At 42.1% G+C, this 15,615-nt stretch overlaps 1 protein-coding gene across 1 annotated transcript; it reads left to right on the forward strand.

Annotated features, from left to right (window-relative positions):
- The first annotated feature begins 453 nt into the window (after window positions 1-453).
- DKK1 (dickkopf WNT signaling pathway inhibitor 1) lies at window positions 454-3,126 on the forward strand. The gene is made up of 4 exons (XM_004583390.4): window positions 454-815; window positions 1,008-1,170; window positions 2,199-2,342; window positions 2,462-3,126. The coding sequence occupies exons 1-4, from the start codon at window positions 570-572 to the stop codon at window positions 2,713-2,715; spliced, it is 807 nt and encodes a 268-aa protein (XP_004583447.2). The 5' UTR covers window positions 454-569; the 3' UTR covers window positions 2,716-3,126.
- Window positions 3,127-15,615: the final 12,489 nt, after the last annotated feature.

Genomic DNA, 15,615 nt, shown 5'->3' on the forward strand with positions numbered 1-15,615 from the left:
TAACACTGAGTAGATCGGCCTGCGGGATAAGCCGAGGTTCCGCAGCCAGTGCCAAGGCCCCTGGCTGCAGCGTGTGTCAGGTCAGGACCAACCCGGCGCACGAGCAGCCCCAGGCGCAGAGGGTCTCCCGGCTCCAGCGCTCTCCCCGTACCCAGTGCACCCAGGGAGAGCCGCAGCCGGGTAGAGGTGGTGCGTGTATGTGTGTGTGTGGGGGGGGGGGGGGTGCGCAGCAATGCTGGGGCGGGGTGAAGAGTGTCAACGGCTCCACTTCTTGTACACAAACACACCTCCTTCCAGCCCCTCCCAGCGCTTTGAAATCCCATCCTGGCTTTGTTGTCTTGCCCCTGAGGGGCCGGAATGCTCCGGGCCGGCGGTATAAAGGCAGCCGCAGTGGCGGCGGCGGCTCAGTGCTGCATGCGCCAGGCAGTCTGGACGCTGGGATCGCCTCGGGCTCCCGGGACCCCAACCCTGCAACCCGGCCAGCACGGTTTCGGTGGCGAACAGGCTTGCAAAGCGGACCTTGCTCCCCTTCTGTTTTTTCCTTCTTGCTCCCACCGAGTCCTTCCGAGATGACGGCTCTGGGCGCCTCGGGAGCCACTCCGGTCTTGGTCGTCCTGATAGCGGCGGCTCTCAGCAGCCACCCGCTGCTCGGAGTCAGCGCCACCTTGAACTCGGTTCTGGTCAACTCCAACGCCATCAAGAATCTGCCCCCGCCATTGGGCGGCGCTGCCGGGCATCCGGGCTCCGCCGTCAGCGCGGCACCGGGGATCCTGTACGAGGGCGCAAACAAGTACCTGACCCTTGACAACTACCAGGTGAGCAGGGGGCGAGGGAGTCCCGGGGGGGGGGGGTGTGATGCAGGGTGCCTGGGGAAACGCTGCGTCCGGGGAGAGGCGCGGGCTGCAGCAGGCTTTGGAGAGGTTGGTTGGCTTAGACGCGGGGACGCGCGTTTGGGTCCCAGGTGAGTGCGCGGGCGCCTCACTCTCTCCTCCAACCGCTTCCCGCAGCCGTACCCGTGCGCAGAAGACGAGGAGTGCGGCACCGAGGAGTACTGCGCCAGTCCCAGCCGTGGAGGCGGCGCCGGCGTGCAAATCTGTCTCGCCTGCCGGAAGCGCCGCAAACGCTGCATGCGCCACGCGATGTGCTGCCCCGGGAATTACTGCAAGAACGGTGAGTCCCGCGGTGGCTCCCTCTCGGCCTGCAGCCCCCCCGGCCAAGAGAACGTTCTTCCGCAGCGCTCCGGCGCCACCTGCCACCCCGAGGTGAAGTTCTCTTGAAACCGCTGCTTTAGAAGCAGCGAGAAGGCTGGAGGCCCTGGCGTCTCCCGTGCACCCTCAGCCACTGGACACGTTGGCTGGCCTCCGAATCGGCAGTGTCTAAAGGAGGGCTTTAGGGGCCAGTTGGGACGGAGGCTTAACAAGGACAGTGGAGTCCCAAAGACAGACTGACCCAGGGGACGCACAGCACTGCCTGGAGCTATCTTGGTTCCTTTTTTCTGAGAGTGACTCTCTGCAGCTTTGGTCGCCAGCCAAAGAACCGAGTGTCTCATCTGCGCTGGCCATTTGTAAGGCAGATCTTGATACCTTCGCGCGTGGGCCTTTTTGCCCACACACCATTCCTTCCACGTTCGCGACCTTAGAATGCTCCGCTTCCCCACTCCCTACCCCCATCTACCAAATGTTTAAAATCTCAGCGGGGTAGACCTAGAGGCTCCCAGAGGTCTCCAGACTAAAGTCATGGGGTGGTGACCCTAAGTAGGACCCCGCGGTACTCTAGGTTTTTACGCAGTGAAGTCACTTGTGGGACTTGCGTCTTACAGGCCAGCTGACATTGCAATTGCTAAGTTAGTCTGACAGGACCCAGAGCGCACCAGGTTCTAGCAGACAAGTTATTGTTAAGAGCAACATTTTTAAGCGACAATTTTATTACCCCAAAGGTAATGTTAAAATGGGTAGAAATCTCCCCTGTCCCATCCCAGTTTGTGAAAAAGTATGTTAAATGGGACTGTTACATGGGGGAGGGGGTCTACAGTGCAAGTGGCCCAGGTTTTGTTTGTTTGTTTTTTGTGTTAACACCAGGAAGAAAATTTGGATTGTGATTAAAATAAGATCACTGTAGCTGCAAGTTTATGCCATTAAAACAGACTGTCTCTAAAGCATTGCCACCTGTAAGTTAATCAGTGTTACTTGCTTTCTCAGGAATATGCATGCCTTCTGACCATCATCATTTTCAACGAGGGGAAATTGAGGAAAGTGTCATTGAAAGTTTTGGTAATGATCACAGCACCGTGGATGGGTACCCCCGAAGGACCACACTGTCCTCAAAAATGTATCACGCGAAAGGTAAGTTCAAAGACTCATTCTCGATCAGCACATGCAAGTTGCTTTTCTATATTATCTGTCTGAAGTGATGATGGCTTAGCAGTTGACATGTTCCTTTGCTACTGTTTCCTGTGCCCCAGGGCAGGAAGGTTCTGTCTGTCTCCGCTCTTCAGATTGCGCCACAGGCTTGTGCTGCGCCAGGCACTTCTGGTCCAAGATCTGTAAGCCGGTCCTCAAAGAAGGCCAGGTGTGCACGAAGCACAGGCGGAAAGGCTCGCACGGGCTCGAGATATTCCAGCGCTGTTACTGTGGAGAAGGACTGTCCTGCCGGATGCAGAGCGATCACCATCAAGCCAGTAATTCTTCGCGGCTTCACACCTGTCAGAGACACTAAAGCAGCTGTGGCCATGCCGTGGACTTTTTTTTTTCTAATATAATATATACTATGAAAACCTTCTATGACTTTTGTCAGCTCAATCCTAAGGATATACAGATTCTGTGATTACCTTTGAGCATTCCAATAATACCTTCTGAAAATCTGGAGTGTATGAGCTTTGTTTCTTTACGGAACTCCCCTGTGATTGCAGTAAATTACTGTGTTGTAAATTCTGCATGTGGCACTTACCTGTAAATGAAACAAAACTTTTAATTATTTTTCTAAAGGTGCTACATTGTCAGTTGTTCCTCTTCTTGTGTAAATTTTTTGTAACATTGCTACCTTGACTCTGATAAATATTCTATATTGAATTTAAATAAATAAGTTCAGTTTGTAGTTCCACTTCCTGAATGTACAACCCTTTGCCTTTTGATTATAGAGTTTAGAATGCAAGGAGCTCTTGGTAGAAATGCTAGGTACCTAAAGTTTAACATGAAATTGCTAGCTTGTTTTCCTGAAATGTACTATATTCATGCTTAGATTTTATTTCTCTCTAAGCTGTGAGAGTTTTGAAATAAAATTTAACATTTATATACTGGAATGTTATAAGCATAGATAAATGTTGGGATTGTGGTCATAGATGTGTGTGTGTGTGTCATATTGAAAACTGATCAGAGAAAAGATTGTGTAAAGGTAAGACAATTTCAATCAAATCTAGGGTAACTTTCAAGAAAATATAGTCTTCATTGATACATTCTAATGATGATAGTAGATGAAATTGAATCTGACATTTAATAGTTTTCAAAAGTAGTCCCCAGTAAATTACTGTCTACCTAAATGATCAATATTTAGTGGATAAGAAAAGAAGTTGCTCAGGAAATATCAAAATACTTGGTTGATATGCAGGAAAAGAATGTGTGGAAATACAGTTAATAAACATATGCAAAATAAATTCTCCCAAAGTATCTTAAGTACTATTACATTAAAGAACACCTGGTTCTAATAACTTTGTTTTAAAACTAGTTATTAAATAAAAATACAATAAACACTCCCTCATTCCAATGCTTTCTTCTCTTGCTAGATAAATTGAATATTTCGATTTTTGCTTAGCCTGGAACACAATGATTGGAATGAGGATTAGAATATAGTACTTAAAAGAAAACCCACAGAAATTAAATCTAAACTGCATGCATATTTTTACTTGCCAAATTTAATACTGTTTACAGTAGGGAAAGAGTTCTGAATTTATTCTCATTATATACTATTCTAAAAGTCTGCACCCAAACCACAAATCTCTGGATTTAAGGCATTCAACGGATCATAGTGGATGATCAATTGTCAAAAAATTTTTCTTAAATAACACAGATGTTCCAGAATGTTGTTTTTAGGTTTCCAGAAGTGGTTCAATTTCAAGGGACTCAGCCGAAAGGAGACAAATGTTGGTTCTTCCCGAGCGAGGGGGCTGACAGGATGTCTGCTGTTAGGTTGCTTTTGTCTAAGAAGTCTCAGCTCCTAACCCAGGAGAAACTTTCTCTACATGTGCTTGTTTTCTGAAGTGCCAGGAAGACTGATCCTAAGGCCTTCCATCTCCAATAAAGGACAATGCAGGAGAGGAAACAGGAAACCCTCTCATGGAATAGAAGGAAGAAGGGCCTTCTGTTGCAGAGGGGAGAGGAGCCAGCGTTTAAAAGGCCCTGGTGATTGGATCCCTTCACTTCCCTAGGAACTGACCAGGGTCAGGGGCTGTCCACCCTCCTCACATCTCATTCTTGGAACCAACTGCCAAGGAAGGACACTTTCTTTCTATCCAACAGAGATGTTAGGAAGGGATTTCCATGACATAAAAGAGAATTCTGCATATCCACCAAATTGGAAAAAAATAATAAGAAAACTTCAGAGATTCAGTCAGGTAGTAACAGGGGCTGGGAGACCATGGAAGTCAGATACAATGCAAGTTCCAAAGAGGATCTTTGCAGAAATCCAGATCATTTTAGATAGTGGCTCATTAAAATTCATGGTAACCTTTAAACTGTTTCAATAGAAAATAAAAAACTGTGGGAAAATTTTGTGTACATGTTTAAAATCAAATTTTGCATATTTCACACACTGCCCTGTACTTTGTTCTTTTCACATACTGAATCTTCAAAGATATTTATTAAAATTCATAGATAGAGAGGTGATTCATTCCTTTGAATGGTTGCCTTACATCTGTAGTGTCTTGGAATGACTATGCCATTACTGAGCCAGCCAACACTGACAAACGTTTTAAGTTGCTTTCGAGTTTTTTTTTTATCTAATCAGTAACGTGCCATGGCTGTAGAATTTTTTGTGTTTAAAACTTAACAGCATGCTTTCTTAAACTGCTCATGAAGATGCGTCATTGGTTATCAGACACGATGCCTTTTTATCATTTATCTAGTGATTAATCGCTTACAAAATTGTCTTCAAGGAGAAGGACGGAAATGCTGTGTTATCATGACAATTTCACAGCTAACTCTAATCTATGGCATTCCACTGAAGGTACTTTGATTTTTAAAAATGTTAAATAAAATCACAAGCTTTTTCCTTATCCCCTTTGGATGTTTCTCTGAGACAGTTGGATGAGTCAAGGTTTATTTTATCTATTGATAGGAATGGGAACTGGGGACACGTTGTTTAAAAGAAAAACATATACAACTGAACTTTGATCCTTAATATTTCAGTAAATATTTTCAGGATATTTTTTCACCACAGCGTATCAAGTTATACTAATTCATTCAGGGAATTAATAACATAGTCATATAGTTACAAGTTTTGTCAGCTCCAGGATTTATAATTGCGTTGTCAAAAGTATCACTTACTGGGCCCAGCTGCATGGCCTAGTGGCTAAAGCCCTCTCTTAGAATGCGCCAGGATCCCATATGAGTACCAGTTCTAATCCCGCCAGCACCACTTCCCATCCAGCTCCCTGCTTGTGGCCTGGGAAAGCAGTCGAGGATGGTCCAAGGCCTTGGGACCCTGCACCTGCGTGGGAGACCTGGAGAAAGTTCCTGGCTCCTGGCTTCAGATGGGCACAGCACCGGCCATTGTGGTCACTTGGGGAGTGAATCATCAGATGGAAGATCTTCCTCTCTGTCTCTCCTCCTCTCTGTATATCTGCCTTTCCAATAAAAATAAATAAATATTTGAAAAGAAAAGTATCACTTACTGCCATTTATGAAAATTGCAAGTGAAATCACTACATTTTCCTTCATCTGAAAATTGGCTGGATTATCTAACTTTATCACACTATCAGCTCTCTTCCACAGTCTTGAGGAGAAAAATAGACAAGTGTTACCTTTAGGATTATAAAGTGTTTTCCACTGGGTTCTTTGATAACAATTTTCAGATCTTCTGAAAGGCTACTCTGAACACCAACTGTAAATATACAATAAATGCATTATTTATGTCAATACTACAAAGCAGAAAATAATCCAATAATCTATATGATGTAGGCATCTGATGTTTGTAAAAACATGTATACTTGTGGATCTGCATATGTTTGGCATACTAGCCACTGCTTAAAATTGTTGACAACATCAAATTATTTACAGTCCAGGCTGTAATGCTAGTTAATTTTAATCCAGTAAATATTTATCATGACTATCATGAACATAGGTGCTATCCTGGCATTTTTAAAATGTGTACAAAATTGGTCTCCAGCTTCAAGGAGCTTAGTGTTTAGCAAAGGACAACAATTAGCAGTCATTAGTGTAGGAGTTGGTTTGAAATAGTGGTTAGAACCACAGACTCTGCAATCCGGCCTGGGGTGGAATCATGGCTCCCTTCATTTCTAACTGCATAAAGGGCAGAGAATGTAATGTCATGCTGTGATGGGAACACAGACTTTAGAATGTAGGGGTGGAAACAGGTATGTTAACACCGTTATATCTAGTTCACAGTAGTCATCCAATTTTAGGTCTCTACCATTGAAAAATAAAACAGCTACATAATAATGCACTATGTGTTACTACTTGGTAACATGTAACTAAATTACTTGTGGCTGCTCAGAGAAAGCTTCAAAGAAGTGGTTATGGAACCATTATCTTCTCAAGACTCTTAAAAATCACATCCAGGAAGAGAACACATTGAAAAGAAAGGAAAAAAGAGCCATGGGCTGGGAATAATATCTCATGAAGTAAGTGTGGAAAATATTCTGGGCCCAGCGCAGTGGCCTAGTGGCTAAAGTCCTCACCTTGAACACGCCGGGATCCCACATGGGCGCTGGTTCTAATCCCAGCAGCTCCACTTCCCATCCAGGTCCCTGCTTGTGGCCTGGGAAAGCAGTCGAGGACAGCCCAAAGCCTTGGGACCCTGCACCCGTGTGGGAGACTCGGAGGTTCCTGGTTCCCAGCTTCGGATCGGCACAGCACCGGCTGTTGTAGTCACTTGGGGAGTGAATACGTGGGCAGAATATCTTCCTCTCTGTCTCTCCTCCTCTCTGTATATCTGACTTTGTAATAAAATAAATCAATCTTTAAAAAAAGGAAAGAAAATAATCTTCAAACTGACTTCATTAGCTTCTTTATGATTTTTGTGGTAATTTGCACATAGCTACAGCTTGTTATTGTAGCATGAATTATGTCTGCAGAATAAATGACCTTCCAACTCAGTTCTGCTCAGCAAATCGCTAAGCCTCTCAGAGACTCCAGATTTCCGATCAAGGATTCTGATTGGCTTAGCATTTACCAGAGGTTTACAATGACTAAGTTAGATACTTGGTTCTTACTATTTTAACACAGGTGAGTACACCCAGTTTGCCTTTAATGTAAGCTATGATAGTTTTACAAGGAACGGGTAGGGTGGCCACCACATGTTATAACTAACACAAATTAGTTTTTGAAAAAGAAGGAGTTCACAAGTTAGAGACGAGAGAAAAAGGATACTGGCAAGAGGGGAACTTTAAAAATAAAAGCCTTCCTTATCCTAAGAATAGAGATAATATTCCACTGTGGTTAGAGAGTGAACTGGCTGAAAGACTTTTATGATTCTGATGACATGATTTATTGCCTAGGAAAGATAGGTTTAAAAAAAAAAGTATGCATTTCAATGAGAGGTAAGGATTAGGCAGCAATGGCATTCAAGAAGGTACACTTGAGACAAAATTGTGTGGGAGAAAATGGAATTAAATAATTCCATAAATTTGGTGAAAAAGCCTTTATAATCCATGCATAATTTTAACTTTCATTTTTTATATTTTGAAGATGTGCATGTGTTCAGTTCTAAATTTTTTTCACACCAAAATAAGCCTTCTTTAATTTCACTTTTATAAACTGTGTGAAGTTTCTTCATAGCTTGTTTAGAAAGAGGACTATCTTCACAGACATCATGAAATAAAGTGTATAACATGTGTATAACAAGTGTATAACAAGTGTATTCCCATGAGAGTTGTCATTTCAGGTGGAGCTGAGTTAAAAGAAATCCTAATTGGGATAATTCTGCTTTTGACTGATGTAACTAATGTACTGTTTTCACAAATTTTGATTTTTCCTAAAAAAGTTACATATAATAACATGCGCTCTGAATCACAGCAAATATAAAATTACCTTTCAAGGGTGGTGCTAATCCTGCTCTTGCAAACTATGCTTTAAATCATATATTTAAAATATGACTGGAGACAATAAGAATAATTCATGTAACATTTCATAATGTTTTCCAACAACTTCCTCCTGATGAGCAAAATATTTTAAAAACTTAAAATTACTTTTAAAAAGATCCCTACATACTAAAGTTTTCACACATTGTGTATTCTGAAGTTCGAATTAAAAGTAAATTCTGATGCCCTGCATCTGCCTACATGCAAAAAATTCAGACACTATTAAGTATGTATAAAAAGTTCCACCTGGGGCCTGGCACAATGACTCAGTGTCTAAATCCTCCCCTTGAACATGCCGAGATCCCATATAGGCACTGGTTCATGTCCCGGATGCTCCACTTCCCACCCAGCTCCCTGCTTATGGCCTTGGAAAGCCTTACAGGATGGCCTCATGCCTTGAGACCTTGCACCCAGATGGGAGACCTGGAAAAGCTCCTGGCTCCTGGCTTTGGGTCAGCTCAGCTCCAGTCATTGCAGTCACTTGGGGAATGACCCAGTGTATGGATGATCTTTCCTTGTCTCTCCTTCTCTCTGCAAATCTGCCTTTCCAATAAAAATAAATAAATCTTTGAAAAAGTGCCATTTGCCATGATATCATAATAGTTTCAATTAAAAACTGGTTAAATGCCCAATGAAATGGAACCATTTAGATAACCATGTCATTAAAGTATCCTGTAATCATCAAAATATATAACTTTGTGTAATTTTTCCATGTTAAAGCATTTCAGAAAAGCATCTCTCTGAACATGCATAATATAATCTGAATTACTTGCAAGTAGTATAAGATTTCTATTACGTCCAAATGATCTATGTAGGAGAAAGGGCTGTGGGAATTTTGTAGTCTTCATTTTCATTCTTTTCCATTTTCCCCCTTTATATCACACAACATATTATAAAGTCTAGAGTTAGGATTAGAGCTTGGGTTTTCCTAACCAACCTTCCTGTATATTCTTTGTTTTAGCTTTGATTTTTGTTTGCTCAACATGCCTACATATGAAACAGATAAATTGATGTTCCTCTTTCTGATTAGGAAAATTTTGTTAATTCTGAGTTACTCTTCCATGAATTCCCAAAAATTATGGGAAAGAAAAATAAGAAAAATATTCTTCCTTTACCAACCAAATTCTTTTTTCTTTTTGAGATTTATTTATTTTTATCGGAAAGGCAAATTTACATAGAGGGAGAGACAGAAAGATCTTCCATCTACTGGTTTCACTTCCCAGGTGACCACAACAATTGGAGCTGAACTGATCTAAAGAGGCCTTTTGCACACACTAGGATCCCACATGGGGGCTGGTTTGTGTTCCCACTGCCCAGCTTCCCATCCAGCTCCCTGCTTGAGGCCTGGGAAAGCAGTCGAGGATGTCCCAAAGCCTTGATACCCTGCACTGGTGTGAGAGACCCAGAAGAAGCCCCTGGCTCCTGGCTTTGGACCAGTTCAGCTCTAGCCATTTATGGCCACTTGGAGAGTGAATCAGTGTATAGAAGATCTTCCTCTCTGACTCTCCTCCTCTGTATATCTACCTTTCAATAAAAACAAAATTAATCTTTAAAAGCAAATATTTGGCCGATATGATGGCTCAATGACTAAATCCTTGCAAGTGCCAGAAACTCATTTCAGCACCAGCTCATGTCCTGACTGCTCCACTTCCCATCCGGCTCCCTGCCTGTGGCCTGGGAAAGCAGAGGAGGATGGTCCAAAGCCTGGGCACCCTGCACCCATGAGGAGGACCCAGAAGAAGCTACTGGCTCCTGGCTTCAGATGTGCTCAGCTTCAGCTATTGCTGCCATTCAGAGAGTAAACCAGCAGACTGAAAATCTTTTTCTCTGTCTATTCCTGTCTATGTGAATTTGAGCTGCCTTTCCAGTAACATTGAATAAATCTTTAAAAAAAAGAAAAGGAAAATTTGCCTGACAGAACTGCAGCTGGCACAGCAAAGATCCACACTAAGTATCTGATGAATAAAGTAGAAAGTTGGACCAATATCAATAAAATTGTCCTCAAATACACTAAAAAGCAACTTTTAGCCACCCAAAAGCAGAAACAAGGAGTAAAAACAAAAGAAAAATCCCAATTCCGTTCAAACAGATACGCCTTTCCTGCTACGTGTCCTTTGTCTCCAAATTTTTTGTGGACTCTTACGTGTTGTCATGAATTGTTTGTGATGGTCTGTAAGTCATAAAAATTACAAAAACCACAGCAGCAGGACATGGCTGTTATTTCAAGTTTTACATCTTTTCTTTCTTTTCTTGATAGGACAGCTAACACTCTCTGCCAGTAGGCTTATAATATTGTGGTCATGGAAACTGAATTTCATAGATGAGGAGATAGCTAGTGAAGGCAGAAAATGAAAATTACTTCTTGGAACTTTGCAAATTTCAGTTTTCTCTCCATTCTCAATTATCTTCTTGATCAAGGACTGCTAAGTGTTGAAAGTTTTGACAGCAAGGTAGCAAATTATAGAAAAAGTTTAAAATGAACAAACAGGGGCCAGCATGTTGCGGCTCTATGTTGCACGGCTGATTTACCACCTGCCACATGGTATACTACAGCAGAGTGCTGGATTGAGTATTAGCTATTATACCTGTAATCCAGGTTCCTGCTAATGCACTTATGGAAGCCAACCATGGTCCTATTACATGGGGCCCTGTCGCTGATATGGGAAAAAAGGATAATTTATTGCTCTTGACTGGAGCCATTTGGAGCATGAACCTGTGGATGAAGGATTTTTCTCTCTTTCTCTTTCTTTCTCCCCCTCTCATTCTGTGATTTTTGTCTTTCAAAGAGATGATTTTTTTAATGAAAAATTAATAAGCAAACAAAAGCCAGGATTTCTGCTGTTTGAGGCTAGCATTCACTGTCAATAAAATTGAGAAATTGGCATTTCTCCTCTCAGGTGAGTATGTTATTCCATAACTTCCTTCCTGACACTCACCGTGACTTTCTCCCTGTCCTAAACTCGCCTTCTATTTTTATGCATTCCATCACATTGATCTTCCTCAATCATCCATAGGCTTTTTTTTTATTATTGTTATTATGTTGCATTATGTGACACAGTTTCATAGGCTCTGGGATTCCCCCAACCCCTCCCCCTGCCCTCCCCCGTGGTGGATTCCTCCACCTTGTTGCAGTATTACAGTTCAAATTCAGTCAAGATTCTTTTGTTGCAAACATATACCAAGCATAGAGTCCAGCATCTTATTGTCCAGATAAGTTCAACAGTTTCTTGGGGAGACCATCTCTGGTCTGAAGGTACATCTGGCAGAATATTGTCCTGATCAATTAGAAACCCCAGCACAACATCAACAACAATTTACAACATTATGGAATTAATTGACATAGTATTGAGTAACCAATATGTTCAAAAATGCAAGTTCTTAACCACATCCTGTGACTACTTCATTGACATTTCAATTTTAGTTTACATACAATCGGCTTCTATACACCTTAAGATGGCTATAGGGTACTATTCAGCTGTCTCGTGTCTTTTCATTTTAGTATTTAGCAGTTTATTGTGTTGATGCATAATTTTGCTGCACTTGGTAGATTTTAGGATAGTCTAAACTGGCTTATAACTCTAACAAGGTCTTTGTCAACAGTTGAGGTGCAGAACAGTTTTAGGAGGGATAACTAATCTTTGTGTCCTATCTAGTAAGGTATATGTGAATCCACACTGATCATTTCCTATTTGGTTCTAAGCTTTCCTTGTATTTCTCTGACTATTCTATTTTTTTTTTGGGGGGGGGGCGCTCCGGAGCAATCCTGATGGTCATTGCAAGCGAGGGTGGGGATCCAAAGTTGGAACTAAGTAAGGACCAGAAGAAGCTCTTCTCCCTAGTCCGGAAGGAAATCTGCTGTTCTATCTCTGCAGATCCCTCAGGGTTCCTGGCTGTTGTTCTGATGACCTTGGATCCATAGGGTTTTAACATTTTATTTTTATTCTACCTATAAAGACTTGCAGCAGCAATCTCCCAAGTAGGCTCCTTTGGACTAATACTCTCGACAGAAACTCCTAGGTATTCATCAAACCAGCTGCCCCCTTTTCCTGACCACATTTCCCAGCCTCCCATGCTGATAAATGTGGCCACATGGCTGTGCTTGGCCAAAGAGACAAGTGCCTGGAGACCTTCCTATCGGGGCCTCCATACATGCCCACTTCATGTGCAGATCGTAAGGGAGGTAAGAGTGAGTCCCATAGCTAAGGAAACCCTGGGTTACTATTTATGTAAGCAAGCCATACATTTAAATTGTGATAACCATGAATTTGTTTTTTGCTTGCTTTAAGGGCTGGGTGTTGTGGTAATTTAGCTTAAGCTGCTGTTTGCAACACTAACCTTCCATATGGGAGCACTGGCTCAAATCCCAGGTGTTTTACTTCTGATCAAGTTCCATGCAAGTGTCCCTGGGATGGTAGCAGAAGATGGCCTGAGTTCTTGAGCTTCTGCCATATACAAAAGCGACCCAGATTTCAGCCTGGCCCAGTCCTTGCTGTTGAAGGCCCTTGGGGGTTGAACAAGTAGAGGGAGGATCTCTTGTTTTCTCTGTCACTTTGTTTTTCAAATTAATAAATAAATCTTTAAACATTAAAAAAAACCCCAAGCATTTTATTTAATATCCAGTTGAAGGTGTACATTTCTTATTCTTCCTATTCTTTTTTTTTAAGATTTATCTATTTTTATTACAAAGTCAGATAGACAGAGAGGAGAGACAGAGAGGGAGATCCTTGGTCCAATAATTCACTTCCCCAAGTGACTGCAACGGCCGGTGCTGCGCCAATCCAAAGCCAGGAACCTGGAACCTCTTCCGGGTCTCCCACACGGGTGCAGGATCCCAAAGCCTTGGGCCTTCCTCGACTGCTTTCCCAGGCCACAAGCAGGGAGCTGGATGGGAAGTGGAGCTGCCGGGATTAGAACCGGTGTCCATATGGGATACCCGGGGCGTTCAAGGCGAAGACTTTAGCCACTAGGCCACTGCGCTGGGCCCTATTCTTCCTATTCTTTCTGTCAAATTTTACCCCTTATTGGGGATACTAGATGGTCTGATAAATTGTAAGGTCATGAAATTACAGGCTTTGACTGAAACTATATTGGTAATACAAGAAAACATGTAAGTTCAGAATCATTGTGTTTGACACAGCAGGGACTCAAAGAACATTTTTATTTTTCTTTTCAAATTTCGTAACTTACACAAATAGAACCCTTTAGTGATTGGTGGGAAAGGGTAATTTCTGATCCATTTTTTAAGAACACGTTTCAGGTAGTAGAGACTATTTTAAGTGTTTCATGTATGTTTATTTGTTTCCTTCTCAAAGTAATCCTATAAGGTATGTGTCTATTACTTTTGTTTAATACATCAGGAAAGCAAGAGAGACAAAATTAGGTATATAGCTGAGGTCACATAGATACTAAGTCACAGAGCCAGAACTTGACATCCTATTTCTCCAAAGTCCAGGTTCGGAATCATTACTAATGGAGCTGGATACTCAACCACCATAGGTTTTCTGTAATCGTTACATTAGATAGTTAGCAGTTATATTAAAAGTAGGTGTGCATTCAACTCAGTGGCAAAGATATCGATAAGGATGCCCACCACTCACATCAAAGCATGCGCATTAAAGACCTGGCTTCAGTTCCAAATTCCAGCTTCTTGTTAATGCAGATCCTGAGAGGCAGCAATGATGGTCCCAGTGGTTGGGTTCCTGGTATCCACATAGGAGAAAAGAATTGAGTGCCCCTCTGCTGCTTTCTATCTGGCCAGACCCTGGCTGAGCCTAGCCCAGGAACTGTAGATATTTGGGGGGTCAAGTGACTGATGACATTTTCCTTCTCTCTCTTTCCCCTCTGTCTCTCAAAAAAATAAATAAAATTTTAGAAAATAATAGGTTAAAGTTGTATTTGCTTGAGCCTCTGAAACTGTATCATGAAAAACTAAAATTAAAAATGTTTTAAAAAGGCATCTCAATGTCCTGAACTGAATTTTTCACTCCTTTATTGTATTATTCTTTCTAAAGATATACTTATTTTTATTTCAAAGGCAGGTTTTATAGAGAGGAGAGATGGAGAGAAAGAATTTCAATCCATCAGTTCATTCTCCAAATGACTGCAAGGGTTGGAGCTGAGCTGATTTGAAGCCAGGAACCAGGAACTTCTTCTGAGTCTCCCGCACAGGTACAGGGTCTACCAGCATTTGACCACACTCTGCTGCTGTCCCAGGCCATAAGCAGGGAGCTGAGTTGGAAATGGAGCGGCTGGGACATGAACCAGTATCCATATGGGATTCTGGTTCTTGGATTAGCCAGTTGAGCCAAAGAGCTGGACTCTGAACTGAAAAATTTAATAAAATTCTGTTTAAAAATATGTTCGAAAATATGCCATGCTATAGTCTTCTATGTGTGCTTAATTGAAAAAAAAAGATTAATAATGCCTGTGAGCTAACTATATTAAACTAAAAATAGCATAGTATCTTTCTTGACTAGAGAGGGAGAATTGAACAGGATTTCCAGGAGAGCTTATAGATAACCTTGTCACATTACGCTACATTCTGACCAGAACCCTTGCATTTAGAAACAGTTACCAACACAGCTACAGACAAGGTGCACTGTGCTCCACAAATGCTTTCTATTCTGATAACAGCTGTTTTTCCTTTAAGTCCATCCTTCAAATTATCCCTTTTATGGTGTCAACCACATTTATGGTTACCACCGCTATTTCTTAACAATATTGGGCTGAATGACTTCAACTTCAGAAGAAAAAGAACGACAACAACAATAAAACGCTCTCTCGAATAATTATAGCATGTTTTCCTTCTAAAGAACTAACAACAGCAGAGACATACGTACAAAGGATCCCTAAATGCAGTGTTGCCTGGGGATTGCGTTTCTTAGAGCACAAAACTGGTGATGAACTTTCCACTCTCGAGGTACGACTTGGCATCAGGGTTGAATTTTTGCCCGGCTGTAGATTTCAGGATAGTGCCTATCACAGGTATGAGGGCTGTTTAATATGTGGTCAGTCTGTTACAACCATAGATTGACTTGGCTGTGGGTGAACCTTCACTGCACCCTGGCTGACAGGCTTCTTGTCTATTCAGGATAATACATATGCAATGCAGCGTTAACCTGTCTTACACAACCAGGAAGGGATTTTACCTGACAATTTAGGATTAAAAAAAAGTCAAGGTGTTCCTGTACTTTTTTTCCTGGGGAACCATTTCATAGCTTTCATAGACTAGTGGTTCCCAACTCCAGCACATGCTCTGAAATGCCTGGAAAACGTTAAAACTATAGATGGCTGGGCTTCTATAG

The sequence above is a fragment of the Ochotona princeps genome, chromosome 13, assembly GCF_030435755.1.
Source record: "Ochotona princeps isolate mOchPri1 chromosome 13, mOchPri1.hap1, whole genome shotgun sequence".
NCBI lineage: Eukaryota > Metazoa > Chordata > Mammalia > Lagomorpha > Ochotonidae > Ochotona > Ochotona princeps.